This window comes from Chelon labrosus (assembly GCF_963514085.1).
Source record: "Chelon labrosus genome assembly, chromosome: 6".
Lineage (NCBI taxonomy): Eukaryota > Metazoa > Chordata > Actinopteri > Mugiliformes > Mugilidae > Chelon > Chelon labrosus.
The window spans coordinates 23,913,281-23,935,712 of record NC_140342.1 but is presented as its reverse complement, the minus strand read 5'-3'; the positions used below and the strand labels follow the sequence as shown (position 1 = coordinate 23,935,712).

At 42.8% G+C, this 22,432-nt stretch overlaps 1 protein-coding gene across 1 annotated transcript in view; it reads right to left on the bottom strand.

Moving 5' to 3' along the window:
• Positions 1 to 22,432, bottom strand: part of LOC311489472 (contactin-associated protein-like 4) — a gene marked incomplete at its 5' end in the record, with an annotated part of 111,575 nt that overhangs the window by 72,799 nt on the left and 16,344 nt on the right. Inside the window, one exon of the mRNA XM_084546563.1 lies at positions 10,500 to 10,610. Coding sequence (XP_084402689.1) covers positions 10,500 to 10,610 — 111 coding nt within the window. The remainder of the gene's footprint in view (positions 1 to 10,499; positions 10,611 to 22,432) is intronic.

Sequence of the window (22,432 nt, the reverse complement as noted above, 5' to 3'; positions counted from 1 at the left end):
TATTCTGCTGAATTATTGATCACCTGAAAGAAAAGCAGTCATAAAAAGGTCACGATTTCACTAGGGTGGCAGCCATTTGTGGTTCACATTAGCGTCAACAAGGGGCTCTAAGGAAAAGGTTTAATAACACTGTCATATAGACACTTACTGAGCTGCTGCACAATAAAGACACTTAAACCTTTAGTTAAGTGTCTTAAACTTTGTGTGGTCTTGTTTTTGTCAAGTTCTGGGGACAAATATTTCATGGATGGATTCTGTTGTGAGGACATCTGGTTGTTGCAGGGGCGTTTTGACTGGTTTTTGAGACTTAAAACTTGTCAAGAATTGTTTTTTAGCGAGAGTTAGGGCTACAGCATGCATTATGTCAACTTAAGGTCCTCACAAAAATAGAAACACAAGTTTGTGCACTTGCTTATGTCACTTGGGGACACACATTAGACTCAAGACCAGTCAGTTGGAAAACCACGGATCTGTGAGTCACTGGTTAATCGTAGGGTTAAGGTGTATTCACGCTAGCAGTGACAGAGCAACAAACTACGACACCTTTTCAACGGAAGCCAATGACGGCTACTTTTACAACGACCAAGGCAAAATCATCGTCTTAGGACACATTGCATATCTGCACAAACCCTTATGGCACAATACAATCCAATACATTCATCGTCGCTTGCACTGCATGGAGTCAGTCCAGCACTCCAACTCATTTTTATACCTCTTCTTTAGTCAATGTAAGTTCTAAGGCTAACTACTTAGCTTGCTATAATTTTGCAGCAGCATGTCTGGGGAGATTTAAGACTAGCCGCCCGTCAATCCATCATTGTACTGTACGTCAAACAAGTGTCAAATGCCATAGTGTGGACAGACTAACATTTAAAACAACCCATCTGTACTACCTTCACAATCCTCTGGTCAAGGTACTGAGCATCCTCGGCTGACGGGATGTCTGACACTTGTTATGTTGGACGAGACGTGTGTCATAAAATATGAATTTGAATTTGAAATATGATTTATTTTGTCGCTCCTCTGATGTGGCGACGCATCAATCACTCATATGCATTTGCTTCACCAGTTCCTATGTTGGATATACAGACAATGCCGGTTCAAACACCCCAACACTAGATAACTGCGACTTGCCGATGATGTCGCTGGCATCGCCGGCCAAGTTGTAGCTTTTGTCACATGTGGTATGAACCATTTGGGTAAGCTTAAGGTTAGGGAGGTAGCTGGTAGTGTTGGTAAGTGTTATGATTAAATGAATGTAGGTCTATGTGAAGTCTGTGTGAGTAAGTGTGTGTGTGTGTCCTGGAAAATGTGTTGTCAAGCCAAAGCGACAAACACCAGATGGACGGATTGTGAAGGAGGAGGTTGCCGACCCAGAGTCCCACTGAGCACACACACAAACATGCAAACACACAAACACACAAACACGCAAACATGCAAACATGCGTTTGTGTTTTCTGTATCAGGAAGCCACAGAAAACACAAACATACTCAAAGCCATCTCCATTTTTTCCTTCAACTGCTCAGAGCCAATCTCCTGTCAACCTGCTGCTTTGCAATCAAGCTACAAGACTTAAGACGACATACTATTGTTTCAAAGTGATTTTCCCAATAAACAAAATATACTGTATGAAGGAGGAAAACTTCCTCTGCTATTTCTGTGTGAAGCTTATTTCCTCTGAAATCCACAAAGGATTACTCTACAGTTTTCTTTCCAGACGGTCACTTTGTAAGATTAGACGGTCCTGTGTCTTTAAATACCTGCTGCCAGACTGTAGATTGAACTCCAGCCAATCACAGCTTGCAGTGACCTGCTCCGTGTATAAAGATACTCAAACAGGAAGGGGCAGGGTTACCAGAATAAAAAAAAATAATAATTTCATCCTAGGAATTTCTGCTGAAGTATCCTCAGCCAATAACTGGTAAAATGTTAAATTTAGTCATTTAACTGATTGTGTCATTTACAAATCGCAAAGAAGTGCAATAACACAACCTACTGAAAGATTTACCTCATAATCTAAATGTGTGGATTACTATTAACAGAACAGCATATCCAAACTGATCTTCACATCTTGATCAACTCATTCCACGGCTGGTTAAATACGCTGCATCAGCTGGAAAGTTGGACGACCGTTGGCTTGGCGTGTTATAGCCTTGAGTTGCACTTTCTGAAAAGTTTCATGAATTCACTACTGTATGAAACCTGTCCAGAATCTTCATATGTGTTGAATTAAGACTCACAGAGACCCCAAAACAGTTGTGACTCATCGGAGAATGGACATGGGCCTTCAGAGGGTGTCCTGTGGTGTCTAGCAACAGAATGTTGTTAGTGGGGGGGCTTTGGGTCCTATGGGATGGTCTAGGTGGGTGCTACATGTCTAAGTAACAACAACAACCAATGAATGCCAGGTCCAAAAGTTTCCCAGCAGAACACTGAATTGTCAGAATGTTTTTTACTTCTCCTGTCAGTGTGTTGTGTAAGCATAAAAGAGAAACGACTGATATTACTTTCTTTTACCAAACAAAAAAATGACAGTGAACAGTGTGCGGTGAAAACTAATCAGTGCTGGTCTGGTGGCGGGTCGAGGCTGATCTTTAAAGAGCGAAAGGCCAAAGCTAATATGCGCTCGACTAACAGACGTGTCCAGTGACAGCAGAAAAGAAAAAGAGCAGCGACTCTGACCTTTACTCGTGACGATTAGACTGTGGAGGAAAGAAGAAAGAGATTAAGGGAAAACAACTCGGAGACTAAGAGGCGTTACAAAGATTTAGTGTGTCTGCCCTGTCAGGGGGAGCTGTGGCTAATATAATGGAGGTGAACTGATGGTGGATGGTCTGAACACTCTGTGTCACGGCTGTCAGTTTAAATCAGCGTGATCTCTCTCTGCTTTATTTCTCCTCCAGTGTCTGTCAAGGTACCAGATCCAAGAATAAAATAAAGGTTAATGGAGGTCAGAAATGCCACATTTTGAGGCCAAACGGAATGAAATGATCAGCGCAGCCTAACGAATCAGACCACCTATACAGTGTTTAATCATATCTGATGAGCTGTGTTTAGTCAAATTTGTTCAGAAGAGTTTAAAAAGCTGTGAATACTTTTTATCTTGATGAATTTCTAGGATGGACAGAAGCATGAAGGTAGTAAAAACAACCAGCTGTTTAAACGAAAAATGTTTGAAGAGATGAACGAAGCTGAAAACGACGTCGGCAGCAACTTTGAGAACTTCGGCGAGTGAGTCCAGTCCTGTCAAAACATTATTTAGCGACATTTAATTTGCCATCCACGATCAGATTGATTTTAATCAGGCAGCAGAAATGTCGTCCATGTGAATGGGGCCGCCGACAGTCCAGCTCTCATTTGCAGGAACGCCCTGAACACACTGACACCTTCACACATCGACACGTTAACACGGTTTGACCCGTTGGCTCCACTGGAGCCGCTTAACAAGATCTTAAATGACGGGAATGCGGGAGAGACAAGTGCTGCCTTTTCAATTTCCCACCAATCTAAAGTCTTAGTCCTTTATAAATAACTCCTGTCTTGCATTACCTTCCACTACTGAACTGTACAGTACATCAGCAACATAACTGTAATATATCTTTAACTCTATCACAAAACTAAATACAGGTGGAAATCCATAAATTCATATATTGGTTCACAGAGTAATACCATAGACTGTATATAAATATGGAGGCAGAACAGCTCCTCAAAAGTGAAGCCAAAAGCAAGTAGAGCTCCCCCTGGTGACTGGCTGCAGTATAGGTCATAAGCTCCGCCCCCTCCATGTTAGTGGATGGGACTTGGGCCAAACTAAAACACCAAAATACACGTCAAAAAATTTCATTTCAAGGATGGTTTCAGTCATTTTAGGTAGTTAATATAATGTTGATGAATGTTCAAGCGTCACTTATTTGGATAAGTTTTAATTAGTTATTTGACGCTATAGACACAGGATGTGACATACCAGTTGCCATGCCAACTGCTCCATAAAGTGGCACCGTGTGACCTTGGAAGTTGTAAAAAAAAAACAAAAAAAAAAACAAGTACAGTGTATAATCCAACATTTCCTTGCAACTGTTGGAGGTAGAGCAGAGTGTAGTGTTAATTAAACGAAAAGGTGATTGAGTCTGGTTGGGTTATCGTGTAGTTCTACTCTCGGACCGTACTGAGACTCTGGCTCCAAACTTGTAAGATGGCACCGCCCTTATCCCCGGTAAAATAGCGTCACTTTGGCCAATGCAAGGAAGTGGCGACATGTTGTCCATATTTATATACAGGCTATGATTAATACAAAACATGGCTGGCTACTGTCCTGAGGATACAAGCAACACCTTTTTAAGCAAAACACCTTTATGCATGGCAAAGTAAAATCGATGCGCATCCACAGCGGCAGAACAGGTAGACAACAACACCCTTTCAGAATTGGCTGAGTGTTAATGTGGTGTTTGGTGAGGTTAATTCTGTAATAGTATGGGGTGAAGACAAGTCAGCAGATGTTTCATCAATAGTGGACTGATATTTTATCAGACAGCTACAGACAGAGAGGCTGAATGAAAGAGAAAGGGATGAAAACGCCAGAGAGAAAAACACTGAGAGACAGACTATTAGAAAAGCAGCCAGGGAGCAGGACAGAGAGACGGGCAGCTGAAAGGAGTAGAAAGTCAACTGGAAAGACATGTAACAGACAGACTGATTCGAGTGCCAGGCCCAGCATGAGCGCTGGACATTTGCATGAGAATACAAAGTCTGGAGGGTAATTTCAGCCGCCTGATAACATGTCAGTCGGACAGAAAGTCCAACAGGAAGCTAATGGGCTCGATGCGGCACCGGCATCAGCAGCAGACTGGAGGAGAGATTCTCCAAAAAGAGACTCTGCAAAAAGGGCCACGTAAAGAAAGTAAAAATGACACTGCCAAAGAAAATCACAATATTTTTATTTTGCCATGCCAGCTAACCCTAGTTTATGCGAAGATCAGCATCACATGTGTGTATTTGGGGGGTTCAATGTTTCCCAGCTTCCCCCCACCACACAAAATTGTTGCCAGGGACAGCTGAACTGGGTTCGCTCCGTTGGGAACTGATTATGCTTCGGCAAACATCTTCTGTGTCACAAGTGTAGCAAGGAAACTGAGGACCCAAGTGGACGACAGACAGTCCAGAGAGACGGGAAGAGCAACCCAAAGACAATTTAATGAAGACTTACAAAAATAGGAAACAAAAGCCTCTGTGGAGGTTAGCAGGTTAAATCCAAAAACACAAAAAACACAAGTTCAACAAAAAGTGAAACAAATACAAAAGGGAAACAGAAAACGAAAACCAAGCTACATGGAATCAGGGAAAACAGGCAAGAACAACTGGACAAGAAGTGTTGACAAAGGACTGGAATAAAGGCAGGGCTATAACAAGCACCCATCAGTCATAACATTATGACCACCTTCCTAATATTGTGTAGGTCTCCCTTGTGCCTCCAAAACAGTTGTGAGTCATCAGGGAATGGACATGGGCCTTCTGAGGGTGTCCTGTGGTGTCGGGTAACAGGATGTTGTTAATGGGGGGCCTTTGAGGGGAGGGGCCTCTGTGGATCATCCCACAGATACTTGATCAGTTTGGGATCTAGTGAATTTGGAGGCCAGGTCAACACCTTGTGCTGTTCTTCATGTTTGTTTTTTTGTTTGTTTTTTTGAGTTGTTCCTAAACTGTTCTTGAGTGTTTGCTTGTGTCATTGCTATGAGGTGGGGGTGCCTGGTCTGGTCTAGGTGGGTGCTACATGTCTAAGTAACATCCACACCAATGAATGCCAGGTCCAAAACGTTTCCCAGCAGAACATGGAATTGTCACAAGATGCTCAATGTTATTCACTTCTCCTGTCAGTGGTTTTAATGTTGTGGCTGATCGATGTACACAAGGAGAAACCGAAGCAAGACATGAAGGTTAGAAACTTTGAAATTAAAACAGTGAAAGCAAGGAAAACCAAACAGGATTTCAGAAAACGTTCAAAACTCGATCTCATGACGAATCAGAAAAAGGTTCTGAAGTCAACACCATTGGGATCATTGGGTTTGGCTTGATGCGTTGATGGACAGAAGAGTGAAGCAACGAGTTGAATTTGTCTGCAGCTACATGGCTCTGATTGGTTGTCGGCCTATCCAATAGAGATTCTTTCCAGTGTATTGGTTAAAACGCGCCCTATAAAGAAATCCACATGGTGTGTTTCAAGACTTGAGTGTGGCTTGACTATTTTGACTTAATCTTACAAACAGAAAAAAAGTCCAGCCTCCAGTGGAAAAGTTAAATCTCACTCTCTGGGCTAAAATGACTACCGTGGCACATTAATTCCTTTCAAGTCCTTTTCAGCACAACTGCAGTGGCGTCGCTGATAACTGTCAACAGAAAAAAGGAAATGTTCAAACATGAAGGCTGCTGTTAACATTTGGCAGGAGGACAGAGCGGACTAAATTACTTCTTAGCGGGGAAAATTAAACGTGGACGGAGCAGAAGATGGACGCAGACAATTCAGCTAAAAGAAGATGGGGGGGTGGTTGAAAGGGAGTAGAGAGGAAAAGATATGGAAAAGCAAAGAAAGATTAACAGGACAAGAGGAGAGTGGGAGGCAAGAGGGAGGAAAGATAAGAAGTGTGGATGGGAGAATGAGGAATAACAGTAGCCAGTAGGGAGACATTCATCCTCCAGGTCCCTGTTAACAGACCATTCATCTCCAATCAATAGACCATCAAGGCTTTTTATACTCTTCTGGTGTACCACTTAGAGGCCTCAGACCTCCGCTGTGATCAAATACATCGGGTTCAAGTCTGAAGCACAATGTCAGGCCTTCTCGTCTCACTGCTGGGATTCATCTGGTGTCTGCGGAGATAAATAGGTTCAAAGAGGTTTTTGTTTCCCTCAAGCGAGGCCTCTGTCTTTTAAAAGTCGGCTTTACAACATTATTTTTAGTCCGTCAAGTTGAAATAAATCCTCAGTTGTTGTGAATGGAAACGTCAGCCAGTTGCTCCACCACGCCGGCTCACACTGAACTATTGCGTGTCAACGATTTAACAAACTACTGGATGGATTGCCACAAAGTTTGGGTCTGGTTCGTCCAATTTTTTGGTTTATACGGTAGAATGTCTCCAAAAATAAATCACATCAGAGAAAGTGTACTACGTCCACATATAAAGGTATTTCACTCGTTGCCCATCACTTTTTAACTGACAGTGTGTCGCTGACCTTGGACCTTTCAGGCTCTGGTTACCTTGGTAACCCTCTTGTATAGTTCCCCACTCAAAGATTCCAAACAAGCAGAATATAAAAATATGGCTTGTGCATGGAGGGACCTCGCTCTTCCTGCCGTTTTCCTTGCGCTCCAGAGTGTGGAGAATTATGTGGCAACAACCAAAGTTGTGGACGTTGTGTTAAACGTTTAGGGAGCTCTGTGTTTGCATCATTTCTTAATCATCTGTATCAGGCGCTCCCATTGGTCGTCCCTTCAAAGTTGAAGCTGCAACGCTCTAAATTTCTTTAACGTTGCAGTTCCCGTCGCCAGTCTCTTTATAGACTGTTAGAAAATTGAACGCCATGACAGCTCCTCAAAAGTGAAACCAAAGCATGTAGAGCGCCCCCTGGTGGCTGGCAGCGGTACAGGTCATAAGCTCCACCCCTCTCCATGTTCGTGGATGGGACTAGGGCCAAACTAAAACACTAAAGTATGCATCAAATACAATTTTTTCAAAGATGGTTTCTGTCATTTTAGGTAGTTAATATAATGCCGCTCCTTGAAGTGGTTTGACCAATGGGAGGAAGTCCATTTTTTCTGCAAACTATGGTACATTCCTTAACTATAGTCACAACAGTTTGGTTCAAAATCAATTCAGTGGTTAAAACAAGTATACCTTTAATGAAAAACCACCACATGCTGCTGAATATGTGGCTGCACAGCTTTGGGAGCCACTGTTTCGTCATATTATACTTCCTGGTACACCCTTACTAAGTACATACATGGTAACTACACGCATCTTTACTGCATTTCAATAACAACAAAGTCTGATTGTTTTTGGGGTTACAGGTTTCTTGTTAAGGTCGTAGTGTAAGACTCACTTGGTGGGTAAAAGAACTGAGAGTGGAGCTGCTCCTCAGAGAACAACTGGAGGAGGCAGCACCAGCTGGAGATGGAAATGAGGTGGAGACATTCATTTATTCATTGATTTCCTCAGCAAACACCTGCGATCGCTCCCTGAGATGGTGCACCGGAAACTTCCCTGTCTACCGGCTACATACCGAACCAGAGCTACACTAGAGGAACGCACGGTGGTTAATTTGTTGAGCAATTTCATGTGCTGTACTCCCACGCAGCTGTACTGCAAATCATCCATATGTTGTCTGTTCCAGTCCGTAATCATTCTTATCCTTTTATTCACTTTCCTTAGACCATCAACACCAACACATATGGATACGCCATAGTTTAAGGCTTCCAAATACTGATTGTAACTGGATTATTTCATTACAGGACGTTCCAAAGAGAGTCCATCAATAGAGCATCTAGAAAATGACTTTGCTAATTTCACATATGTATTTTATGTGTATACAAAGTACAAATAGAGAAGTGGGAGTGATATCGATGGCAGCAAAGTGTGTTTTCATGTGAGCTATGTGTTAATGGGCGTAGACAGAGAGCGAGACGAGCTGTGATATAGTGACAAGAGATGGGAGATTGTGGAAAAACGCAAAGAAAGCAAGCGCCATATTGAGCTAACGTCAACTTTGAGGCGACACAAGTTGAGGCGGCATCCGTCTGATACAGAATGACGGACACATGATGGAAACACTGCCCACAAACTAAATTCACCCTGCTGACGGTGGGTTAGTAGCCTGGCGTGAAACCAGATGGGTCAGCGATGAAGATGCTTTCTTTTCTTTCCTTCTTGTTCTGTGATGGCAGGTGGAGCTAGGTACAGATACAGATCCATAATGTCAGTGTACACCGATCAGCCACAACATTAAAACCACTGACAGGAGCAGTAAATAACATTGAGCTGACCATGTTGTGACAATTCAGTGTTCTGCTGGGAAACTTTTGGACCTGGCATTCATTGGTGTGGATTTTACTTAGACTATGTAGCACCCACCTAGACCAGACCAGGCACCCCCACCCCATAGCAATGACACTCCTTGATGGCAGCAGCCATCCCCAGCAGGATGCAGCCTGACACACACACAAAAACACTTTACGAAAAAACATGAAGAACAGCACAAGGTGTTGACCTGGCCTCCAAATTCACTAGATCCCAAACTGATCAAGTATCTGTGGGATGATCCACAGAGGCCCCTCCCCTCAAAGGCCCCCACTAACAACATTGTGTTGCCAGACACCACAGGACACCCTCAGAAGGCCCATGTCCATTCTCTGATGAGTCACCACAAGGGAGACCTACACAATATTAGGAAGGTGGTCATAATGTTATGCCTGATCGGTGTATGTAAATCAAAGACAATGAAGAGGAGGAGGTTAACAAATATGCTAAATTAAAAATACTAGATTAGATCACAATAAAAAGAGCAGCTCTGAATTGAATGCCAAAGAATAATAATACGTTTTAATTTGTCTACGAGTTAATTCAGATGCTGGCGTCTGCTAATCAACCAGTGTAAAAGTAAAAAATGTCTTTTCATATCCCTGACGTCTCTGGGTCGCCTTGTCTCTTGTAAAAGTTAATGAAAGAAATGTCAGTTTGGTTACAGCGGGGAAATGAAGGAAATGAAATGAATATATACTGCCCACATCTTTCTACTGACAGCAGGAGAAAGTCAGATTCATCTTTAGTGACCTATGCTCTAACTGCTAAGTGCTGAATAATACACAGTATACTGTCATATGATCACCACACTGGACTCAGACAGTCACAAAATCTAAGTCACATCAGTAAAACAAAGAGCCCAGATTAAAGAGCCGCTGTTTTCTTTTCTCAAGTCTCAAGTCTCAGACTAATTGAGGACTGAGACGGTGCTTTTCATGCTCGGCTTCTTTTAGTTTCCCAGGTGGTGAAAATCATTCGGATCCAGATTAAACCCGTCTCGACCCCCTCCCAGCTGAGTCGGGGCTTTGATGTCAGGATAAAGCAGCGGAGCCCGCTCCCCGCAGAAAGCTCTTCCACAACAAAACACAATCTTTATTTTGTCACCGCTGGGTTTTCACGCTGGACCAGCAAACACTAGACACATTTATTCTTCTTGTAAAAGCCTCAAACACAAACAGCACCTTCAGAGATTAGGGATGAGACTTTTATTTTCTTCTCAGAAATTATTCTGATCCTCTATCTACCTCCAACCTAGTTGCCGCTGAATTGCCTCTAAGTCTTTGGGAATCCAGTAAAAACCTGTTTGTTTTCTTTTCCTGCTTCCTCTCTGCAGATTCACGTAACAGTACTAATATTTGCTTTCAGCCCAGTAAGTCTGGTCAAATGCAACATAATCGAGTCAAATCTCTGAAGCTGTAACTCTTCCTCACCTTCTCTCCTGTTGAGTTTGGCGAATCCCGGCGCGTGGCTCCCAGACAGCTGGGAGGAGCTTCTGAAGGACGACGGCGGCAGGTTGGACACCAGCGAGCTGTAACACGCTTCTGTCAAACAACAAGAAACAGACCGTCAGTGTAAGCTATGTTTTAAACAATGTCATATTCATATTCATGTCGGGACAACGCGTCTCATCTGAAGACGCCAGCGGAGAGGAGTGAAATAGAGGGAGATTATTTCTCATGGAGGTGTCACGATTGGCAAATGGGGTCGATCCAGGCAATTTTAAAAACGATCAGATGGGTATTGGGCTTCAGCCAAGCCTGATCTTTTATAGTTATGTATTTTAGATCTGCCATAAACCAAAATCAGGTTATCTGTAGAGCCAAAACATCTGTTTTAATGATGGTGGGAAGCTTCTGAGCTGCCAAAAATTTCTTATCTAATTTCTTCGCTATTACTAGTCATGCAATTCTGTGCTACTACTGTATAGCATGCTAACTGGTCCTCCCCTCCTCCTCCTCCTCCTCCTCCTCCATCTTCTTTTGAGTGTCTCTGGCCTGGAGTTCTGTGTTTCCTGTGGAGCTCCATACTACATCTGTTGTCACTGTTGTCTCATCAACATGCCCGGTCTTCATGGCCTCCGGCAGTTATCAATGACCCTGACCCTGACCATCAGATTCTACATGTTCGCTTTAGTCAGATGTGTGTATCTATGGCAGATTTCTCCTGTTGTTCTCTTCTCTCTCTTTCTTCTGTCTCTACCCGGCTGGCCTTAGGCAGATGTGTCCCTCCATATGAGCTTGAGGTTCTGCTCAAGGTTTCTTCCTGTTAAAAGAGAGTTTTTCCTTGCCACCGTCGCCTCCAGGCTTGCTCTGGGGGTATTTTGTAAAGCGCCCTTGAGACAATTTGTATCTTTACTGACGCTATATAAATAAAATTGAACTGAACTGAAACTGAAGAAGAACCATGTGACTGGACACACATGTCTGCTGTGTGGAAGAACTTTGCTCTGGAAATTGAAGCCAGTCAGAGAGAAACTTGTAAATTGTGCAAAGTGGATGTTTATTTGGTGAGGTGGTAGTAGGAGGTCGTCATTCAGTACTACCAACTTGATTCGACACCTACACAAAAAGTCTTCACTCGAGCAAAGGCTGCGCTGAAAATGCTACAAAGAGGAGAAAAGTTTCCTGGAGACAGCGCCAAGGAGAAAAATATTCCAGGGAGTGTTAGGGAGTTTATGGAGTTGGACGACTAGAACATTTCTAGAGTAGAGTACCCAAGTTTTCTGGTTTTCTGTACCTTTCAAGGTACAAGCTAACCTCTCCACACTACATCAACTTTGGCAGAAATATTTATTGGACTGAATCCAGTGGCATCTAGGAGAAGACAAGGAAGACAAGAAAAGCCTTTATGAATCTTCATGGAAGGAAATTCAAATCAAATCAGGAGTCCCGGTCAGGATCAGGACATCCAGATATCAGTCCTTTCGTCACAGTTCTTTAGCATCAGGAAATGGGCTGCATCACATCTACTGTGGCGCTGAATTATGTTTCCTAAGTGACCATATATGTTTCCTTTGGTTTTCTCTGCTGTACCAAACCGTGACCCAAACACCTTCAGAATCCTGAATCTTGTTGACGACTGTTAAACTTATAGGATCCAGTGTTTTTGGACCTGTCTGTCATGAATCCAAATACAATTCACACAGCAGTGAACGTTCTATACAGTAAAAGCACAGAACTGCAAGACTAGTAGTAGATAGGAAATTAGAGGGCAAGAGCTCTGTGCCAGAGAAAAGAAAGTGGAGGATGCGAGAGAGGAGAGAGAAGAAAGGAGGAGGACATGTGTTTGGTGCATCGTCCCCCAGCAGCCTAGGCCTATAGCAGCATAACTAAGGGATGGTTTAGTCCAGCCCCAACTATAAGCTTGATCAAAAAGGAAAGTCTTAAGCCTGACCTTAAAAATAGAGAGAATGTCTGCCACCCAAACTGGGAGCTGGTTCCACAGGAGAGGAGCCTGATAGCTGAAAGCTCTACCTCCCATTCTACTTTTTGAAATTCTAGGAACCACAAGTAGGCCTGCACTTTCAGACCGAAGTGATCTGTTGGGATGATATGGTACAATAAGGTCTTTAAGATACGATGGAGCTAGGCCTTTAAGGGCCTTGTATGTAAGGAGGAGGATTTTAAATTCTGTTCTAGACTTTAAAGGGAGCCAATGAAGAGAAGCTAATGAGTAGGTTTAATGTCAGCCAAGTGAAAACAGACCTTTGGCGTCACGCAGCTGGCTGAAACGTGAACGCCTCCTCTCTTAGCATCGATATAAACATTACTGTGAATCAAGCCGTATATAAAGAATCTAAACTCTGCTGCTGAGAGGTTCAGAGAGGAGAGACCAGCTCGACGCAGCTGGAGACAGATTATTCTCTGTCTCTTAGCCGGAGTGGAAGCACGAACTAAATTGTTAAAAGCAGCAGGATGGGAGCTCGCTGGTGCTGTGAGGTAAATGATCAGCATTTCAGGATAAAAGAAGTTTATTCTGTTTCGATAGTTTCATTCCAAAGCCTTGGAGAGGTGCTAATGACACGAAAGAGTGGAGTCTGCGAATATCACAACACGCAGAGTGTCAGAGCGGAGAGCAATCGCTCAGGAGCAGCTTTAACGTTCCCCAGGTGGAGGCAGGTCTTTCAGCTGTAATGGCGCCATGTTAGATGAATGAACGGAGTCCAGTTGGATGAATGAACGGTGTAATTCTGCCTCGATGGACAAATGAACGTCGTAATGAAGTCGTGTTGTGGAGATGAATGGCGTCCTGACTGACTCATTACAGGCTGAGTGCTGATGGAGATGAATCAGTGTTGTCAGAGGAAACCTTTACACGTTTCACACCTTTAGTTTTAATGGATGATTGGCCGCAATAAAAACACCATGTATTATACATTATGTTCACTAATTAATATTAATTAAGGCTGTTTTAATTGGCTCCTCTCCCACGCTCCGCAAGAAAAATGATTCTTGAAGTTTTGCGGCTGCTTTTTTAAACCTTTAACGTATTAGATAATAAAACACCAAACCATAAAAAGATAACACAGTAGAAATAAATGTTTGTTTTATGAGGCCGTCTGTGGTCTGCACAGTGTAATCGTACCCCCCTCCCTCACATATACACACAGATCCATGAATGTCAGCTCCATAAATATTCATCGTTCTCCTCTCGCGCTGCAAACTGGAAGCTAAATCCAAACTAACTAACGAACGCTGCCTCCGTCCGAAGCCTCTCTGTTAATGGATGTTGTTCTCCGACGCCGAGAGACGAGAACCAATTACTATGATTCAAGCTGCAGCCTGATCCGGGCCCACCGACTCTGATCAACGAGCCGTTAGCTTTGATTACTTTGTCAACATCAGCGCACTTCCTCTGCCTCTAGCTGTCCACCACGGCCTGTGTAATTTTTATCAGAAGACTTACAGACCACTTTGTAGTTAGAGATTCAACAACAACCCTGATGGATTTATCCTTAACCTGAAGAAAGTGGCAACTATTATATACACCATTATATTTAATAATTATAGATGCCTTCACAAACTGAACTTTGATATCTTGGTATAGTTACACTGTTTACAGACAAATCTGGAAGCACATAGTTAAATATAACACAGACGCCACTAGATATTGGTTTCAACATTGATGTCTCACTTTTAAAGTGGCGATAACTGAGTTTTGCTGACATGCAACAAATAGTGTTTTGTAAGTTGCAAAAAGATTTATCTTTTTGCAACTTATGAATGAGAACGAGAGGTGACTGCAGGATTCAGGTTTTCAAGAAAACTGAAACAAGTCCAGTTAGTGGACAGCTCTGCCTCCTCCATGTTAGTGGATGGGACTTGGGCCAAAATAAAACATCAAATAAATAATTTTATCAGATGGTTTCTGTCATTTCAGGTAGGTAATATAATGCTGATGTACATCGATTGGCCACAACATTATGACCACTGACAGGAGAAGTAAATAACATCTTGTGACAATTCAATGTTCTTCTAGGAAACTTCTGGACCTGGCATTTATTCATGTGGATGTTACTTAGACATGTAGCACCCACCTAGACCAGACCAGGCACCCCCACCCCATAGCAATGACACTCCTTGATGGCAGCAGCCATCCCCAGCAGGATGCAGCCTGACACAGACACACACACAAAAAACGCTTTAGGAACAACTAAAAAAAAACATGAAGAACAGCACAAGGTGTTGACCTGGCCTCCAAATTCACTAGATCCCAAACTGATCAAGTATCTGTGGGATGATCCACTTAGGACCCTCCCCTTCAAGGCCCCCCGTTAACAACATCCTGTTGCCAGACACCACAGGACACCCTCAGAAGGCCCATGTCTATTCTCTGATGAGTCACAACTGTTTTGGAGGCACAAGGGAGACCTACACAATATTATTTGGTCATAATGTTATGCCTGATCAGTCTATGAATTCAATGGATATAGTTATGATGTCCCTTTTTCCCAAGTTCACAAGAAAATAGATTTATGCAGGGTTTAAGGATTACAACTTTTAAAAGCTTCTGCATATGGTAAGTCTATGAATATTTATTCCAGCTGCTTGATAACATCAGGAAGCCTCCAGCTTGGCCTCAGCGACAGTAGAAGTTTCTCTTTATCTGGTATTAACTGTGTCTGAAGTCATTAAAGACAGTTTGTTACGGTACCATTAAACTGCAGCTTATAATAAGTTAGCAAAAGTGTGTATCCTCCATATTTAATTCCACAGTTTTAAATGCCATCCAGCTCCTCAACAATCATCAGAAGGTCTCAGACTCTCTGGTCCTCTCATGGTCTTTATCCCTGCAGGCTTTGCCCGGTCAGACACTTGTCACTGCTGGTGGTGAGGGAGCTCTGGGTGTATAAAAGCAGGTGAATTACAGTCGTCAGAAGAAGAAAATATGAGAGGGATGGCTCTCCCGACGCAGAGGGCTGTAATCCCTGAGGAGATAATGTGAGGAGGGAGCAGAGCCTCACTGAGGTAACACTTGACACAGAGAAAGAGAGAGAGAGAGAGAGAGGGAGTTTAAAAAAACACAGGGCCAGTTTTCCTCAGCGGAGCTTTGGCATTTAAGAGTCGACGTCCCCCGACAGCGTGACCAGTGGAGCACAAACACCGAGACAGCTCCGAGGAAAACGAAGCTAAATGCTGAATACCTGCTGGCCTCTGCAGCCGGTGAACCTCAACACCGACCCTGGCTGTGTTGGACGCGGAGCCTTCCCTGAATATTAAACCGCTGCACCTTCCTCCTCCTCCTCCTCGTGTCAGCCCCGAGGGTGGACTCACAAAACAACGGTTTCCTTCAGACATTCTGCATTTCCAGGATTACCATATAAAACATGAGTCCTGACCATTTTATGAGATGAAGATGTCATTCTGGTGATTTTTCAGTCAGACTGAAACAAACACCGACCAACAAAGAAGCAGTTTCTTCTGATGGTGGAATAAAAACTTGACCAGGTGGACTGAAAAGTATTTTTTTTGACATTTGAGTGACGGGAAATATCTTTTCAGTTAGGACATATACTGTCTCCTTCTGGACACCTGTCACTCAGCCTCTGGACAATTCATCAATCATTTTATTGAAGTGACAATCGGTGAGTTTGAGAGTTTTAAAAAAAGCTTTAAAGAAGTTAAAGAAATAAAATATGTGAAAGACAGAGAGACTGCAGACAGACCGCGGCTCATTCACCGGCATTTCTCTCTTCTTTACCGGATAACAAAATGCCCAGAGAGTCCATGACAGAGATGGAGACCCTGAATACTGATGAGCTCCATCCATCACCTCAGCAAACACAAGGTCCTGCTCTTCAGATATCCATAAGCCCCGCAAACCTCTGAGTTCAGTACTTCCCATGAATGAGCCGAGCCGACTCCCTTAGCCATTCGGAGCACGTAGCGGTGAGCGGGATAATGAGGCTCCTGGACGGCTGTTTTTGCTCCAGAGCACTAACAATCATCCTCAAGCAGAAAAAAAAAACGTCAATGTTCATTTTACTAATCCGCACAACATCTACCTCCAGTTTGACCCAAAGGGGTTCGAGGATGCTCCTCACTGGAAATACGCAAAGAAAGAGGAGCATTAAAAATAAACCTAAAGCTCACAGTCTGTATCTACCTGGACAAAGTTTTACAGCAGATTTTTATCTTCAGGTCGCAAAACTTTTGCTTCATATCCATGTGTGTTAAAGTGTTTAACATACATCGATCAGGCATAACATTATGAACACCTTCCTAATATTGTGTAGGTCTCCCTTGTGCCTCCAAAACAGTTGGGACTCCTCAGGGAATGGACATGGGCCTTCTGAGGGTGTCCTGTTGTTAGTTAGGGGGGGCTTTAAGGGGAGGGGCCTCTGTGGATTATCCCTCAGATACTTGATTAGTTTGGGATCTAGTGAATTTGGAGGCCAGGTCAACACCTTGTGCTGTTCTTCATGTTTTTTTGAGTTGTTCCTGAAGCGTTTTTGTGTTTTTTTTCTGCTGCCATCAAGGAGTGTCATTACTATGGGGTGGGGGTGCCTGGTCTGGTCTAGGTGGGTGCTACATGTCTAAGTAACATCCACACCAATGAATGCCAGGTCCAAAAGTTTCCCAGCAGAACATTGAATTGTCACCAGATGGTCAATCTTATTTACTACTCTTGTCTTGATCAGAGCCGTATTCAGTCAGAAGACACCAGATCATAATCTCATTGTATGAAACACAATCTGTACGTTCAAGAATCTACAGTAGCCCACACATATGCACCTAGCCTGAAAGCAGAGAACAATCAGCGTCGGCACACTGATGAGGGATGTGGGCGGCTGCGTGGGAGACGGACATCAACTGCACTGAAGAGTGAAGCAGCACGGCGGCGTTTAAACTCTCTTCGTCTTTAAACTGTCAGGTTTAACTCGAAGCGAGCGGCCAAGGGAGCAGACTTTCACCAGACGTTCAGATCAAACGCTGCTAAAACCCAAAAAACACTCACTGGGACTCACAATGATAGAAATATGCAGATTTAGAGGGAATGCTGCAGGCTACGTTACTCCTACTGACGCCTCTGGGAGGATATTACATGATGAACTATCTACTAATTCACCACCTGCACTCAGTAAATGATGCTAATATATCTGTCTTTAAATGCTTCTGAACAGTGAGCAGCAGTGTGTCAAACTTTTTGGTGCAAAAATGTAATTTTGTTCTCTCATTCAAATAAAATACATAGCAAATACTGAGCACGTCAGCAAATCTCATTCATTTCAACAAGGAAACACTGGATGGTAGACTAGGGATTCATAAAACTGAAAACTCTGCATTGCACCAGCACAAGAGTTTATTCTACAAACTAGTTTTATGCAAATGAGTTCAAGGGCAGCAGAGTCTACCTTTGGTCTTTTTATAAGGTGAGTAGCCATTAATATAATGCATATACACCGATCAGGCATAACATTATGACCACCTTCCTGTTATTGTGTTGCCTTCAAAATAGTTGTGACTCATGAGAGAATGGGCATGGGCCTTCTGAGGGTGTCCTGTGCTGTCTGGCAACACAATGTTGTTAGTGGGGTGGGGGGGATCATCCCACAGATACTTGATCAGTTTGGGATCTGAGTGAATTTGGAGGCCAGGTCAACACCTTGGCTGCATCTCTGTGGTTCTGTGCAAGTCATAGAGCAGTAATCAACACCAGTGAAAACAACTGCTGCTCAGTGTTTCCCACACAATGTTAATACTATGGCGGCCTGTCAGGGTCTAATTTACTCCGCCATAGTCTCATAATGAATCGGAAATGTTTTTGCACGTCTCAAACAACATTGTGCGTGGGTTGTGTTTTTCCTATTCCTCTCTCCTCTCCAAAGCCGCCTCCCCCAAGACCCCCGCCTCCACACACACTCATCGGTCATCTGTTCTGTTCCGAATTTACAGAGAAAATTGACGGAGAAAACAGCGCGGACAACATACGTAACTCATGTCAACTCAAAAATCTGACGTTACCGCCGCCATTTAAAATCCAGAGTTTGTACTCTTGAATTTTTTTAGACCATGGAGATTTAAAATGATTTTGATAAAGTTGGTAAAGGAAACAACTACAGACGTAACGAGAACTAGCTTAACTTTATAAGAGCTAGCTAGCAAAGTTGGATTGAAAGTCAACTGTTTACTATAAATTTGTTTTATTTGCAGATACTTTATTTAATATTATTTCTCCATTGAATGCTAAATCCAATATACACGTCATTATAGTAATGGCGGACTGAAAAAATTCGATTCTTATTCTTTGTGTATTCTTTATAACTTGTTTTTAATAGGTAGAGTAGCATCATAATTATTTATTTATGAACCGAACCAAGGTTAAATACAATATTGTAATAATACTGTATCACTAATGAATCACAACGAAGCACCGTAGACTAGAGGAACCAGTGCAAATAAAATCCAACACATGAAAATCTGCTGCCACGCATGTCATCCGTCTCACTGTCCTCTGTGACTTTTCTATTTCGTTCTTCTGAGGGTTTTTTCAGCTTGCTATTTGGGTCTGTACGTGACATCTTGACTTTGCACCCAAACAGCTGTCCAAACTTTGATTTATAACACAGGCTTCATGACTCTTAAGTGAAAAGAGGCAGAAAAAAAAAGCAGCAAACTAAACAAAACTCCTTAAAAAAATAAAAAGACACCCTAAAGTGACAGAGATGTCGATTCATGGTGCATTAGCATTATCTGTGTTAGGAGAAACAGGGTCTTTGGGGTGTGATTTTTTACAAATTACAGACGAATCAGACGACCTCTGCAGTTATTACACATGACTAGAGGTCCCTGGGTAAAACTAGTCCTGTGAAAATAGGGCTTCTGTCAGCAATACAATTAAAATGGGTAAAAATGTGAATGCAGCTTGATTTAAAGCTTCCCCCAAATGCACTGCTTGGGCTCCTAAATTTTAAAGTACCCCAGTGCTCCTATTAAGGTTAGCCTGGAGCCCTGCTGTAAAGAACAACTGAAAATACAACAGGAGGAGGACAAAATGTTCTGGTGGGATTCCTCTGTGGGTAGAAGCTGCACATGCATCAACACAAGGATGTATTACACCAGCTGATCTATTTATCAGGTGATTCACTAATCTTTAAACAACAGCTCTAGGAGAGAGCTCTTTCTGGGCAGTCAGTTTCCTGTAAATTGAGGCTGAGCTGCAGCCTCTAGAAGCAGTGAAGCCCCTTCATACATACGTTAGAAGAGCTGGTCCACAGGGATCAGAAAACCTCGCCGCACCGTACCGCATGTTTTATAACAGCGCCGACGGAGTGACGAAGTGAAGCAACCTGTGAATTCTTGTGTCTCTTCCCCGCGAGCCCCCTTATACCTTCACTAAACCACAACAGGAGCTGCAGTCGAAGCGTCTACTTAGTTTTACTTTACAGCCACCGTCCCTCAGGAGGCGTTAAAAGATAAGTGCTCTACAAAAAGGAAAAAGAAAAAATACTCCTCTGCAGATAATTTGATATTCTCCATCTTCCTCTGCCTCTCCAACCGATGGAAGACGGCTACGAGGATTTCTCCAACTAACGGACGGGTTTCCGTTCTTTCAAAAACTTGTAGAGACAAGCACCGGTGTGGAACGTTAATCTTCACAAGACAGTGTGGTTTTGGGGAGATCGGGTTAAAATCCTGACTTCAATCAGGAAGCTGGTCAGAAAAGGAGAAAGTCTCATCCCTCTGATCTGCTGGAACAGACCCTAGTGATGTGGGCTGGATTTTGGACTTACTATCAAACACATCCCAAGGACTGATGGTGAAGAAGAGCCTCTCTTGGGTGCTCTGTTCCTCCACCTGATTTCCCCTGGGCTGTATTCTGTCTCCTGTACGGACGACGGTGGTTGCAGCTATAAAAACAGATTGATTTCAAAGTTGGCTGATGGCTCTGCCTCAGCATGGGACAACCACCTCTTTTCTCACCGAAAGAATAAACGCTCCAACAAAGGGGACCTCCCTACATCACCTCCATTTGCAAAGATCAAATGTGCTGTTGTTTTAAACCACCAAGAGGCAGCAACAGGCCTGATCTGCCAAATATTAAAATATATTATTTAATGAAACACAATAAAGACTGGGTTCACAGATTACTGTAGGGATCGATATCGGTATACAGGTCGATGCAAGCTTGATTCAACACGTACAAAAATAATAAAATCCCAACACACAATACACTGAGTCCGCTCAGGTAAAGGCTGCACCAAAACATCAACAACAGCAGCAAACACTGAAAGTTGCGTTTAAAAGAAAAGTTTCCTGGAGACAGCGTCAAGGGGAAAAATCTTCCAGAGAGGGTTAGAGAGTTTATGGTGTAGGATGACCAGAACATTTCTGGAGTAGAAAACTCATTTTTTCTGGAGCCAAGGTACGAGTTAGCCTCTCCACACTACATTAACTATGACAGAAATATTTGTTGAACCTAATACAGTCACATGGTGCACACGCCATCTATGAAAGAAAGAAGAAAATTTTGTTCTGACTAGGATGCTTGACACCGGATGTGTCTACATTACTGTGTTACAGGCAAACCAACCCTAAATGGTTCCTTGCCCCATAAAGTGTTAATATATAGAACATAAACATTATATAGTAAGGGGCATCCCTAATTCAGAGTCAGACTTCAGGTGTCGTTTTGTTTTCATCTCTGAAAACTCAAGAGGGAAATACACTCACTCGCGTCTTCATTAGGTACACTAATAAAAAATGAAGGCTTTCTACTGTAACAGTCCTGCACTAAAGGCTTGCTTCATGAATGTTACAGTGCAGTTTATGTTGAAACAGCCCAATTACAGAAACATGTATCAGTACAACACAGTACAATCCAATAGTATTACAAACCACAGCCTCCAAAATAAAAGCACAGTTGAATCAACAGCTCTCTCTGTTATTTTAAACTAATGCTGAATACCATAACCTTCACAAAGCTAAGATTTAGTGCAGGACTGTTACATTAGTTTTCAATTAGGTGTACCTAATGAACTGACAAGTGAGTGTATATGGTTCTTTATCTATCAAACACTAGCTAGCCGCTAACTCTACCTATCTAGTTTTCACCGGTGACAGCTGCCTACAACTTGGTTGAGAGTGATCCAAAACAATGAGCTAAAATGCAGTAAAATGCTCGATGTGGTTAAGACTCAAGAGCTCATCTGTGGGTGAAATGTGGCAAAAACACATGGTTTTTGTAAAAGGTACTATAAAGTAATGATTTACTGATTTCCTGATATGATTCAATATCAGTTCAGTCCAGATATCTTGCATGTCTCTTTGCTTTTGTGCAGCTCTTCTCTGTCGTCATGCTGTTGAAATCCATTCAGCTATGTGTCCTGTGTTGAAGCTTCTGTCGTGTTTTGTATCTCCCTAACGCATGGATCAATCTCGAGATTTCTAATTAGAAAATGATCCATGGATTTAATGAATCAATATCAGATCTTTCAAAACAAGATCAACCTGAATTGGAAAATCGACTATTTTTTATTTTTTTAAACCCAGCCCTAGCTCACGTCCCCTGGATCTCAGTCAGATGTGATAGGATTGAACTGGCCGCGGTGTGAAGAACAGGGAAAGAAGATCCTTTCTCTTTCTTCTAACAAGTACAAGTGTGACACTGACAGACAGACCCAGCTACTCTGTTCCCTAAACGTTCACTTTTCTTGGCCAGACATCAATATTTATAGCGCTGCCGCCTCGCAGAAAGCCAGTACTCTAGAGGCTCTGTAAAACGCGGGGCTGAACAGGAACACATACACACTGGCGCTGCCTTAAAAGCCAGTAGGGGCGAAATTGTAGAAGTAGTTGAGAATGTCACAGCAGGGAAACAGACAGAGGGAACTATTAGCCAGACACCTCTCATCTCTCTTTCC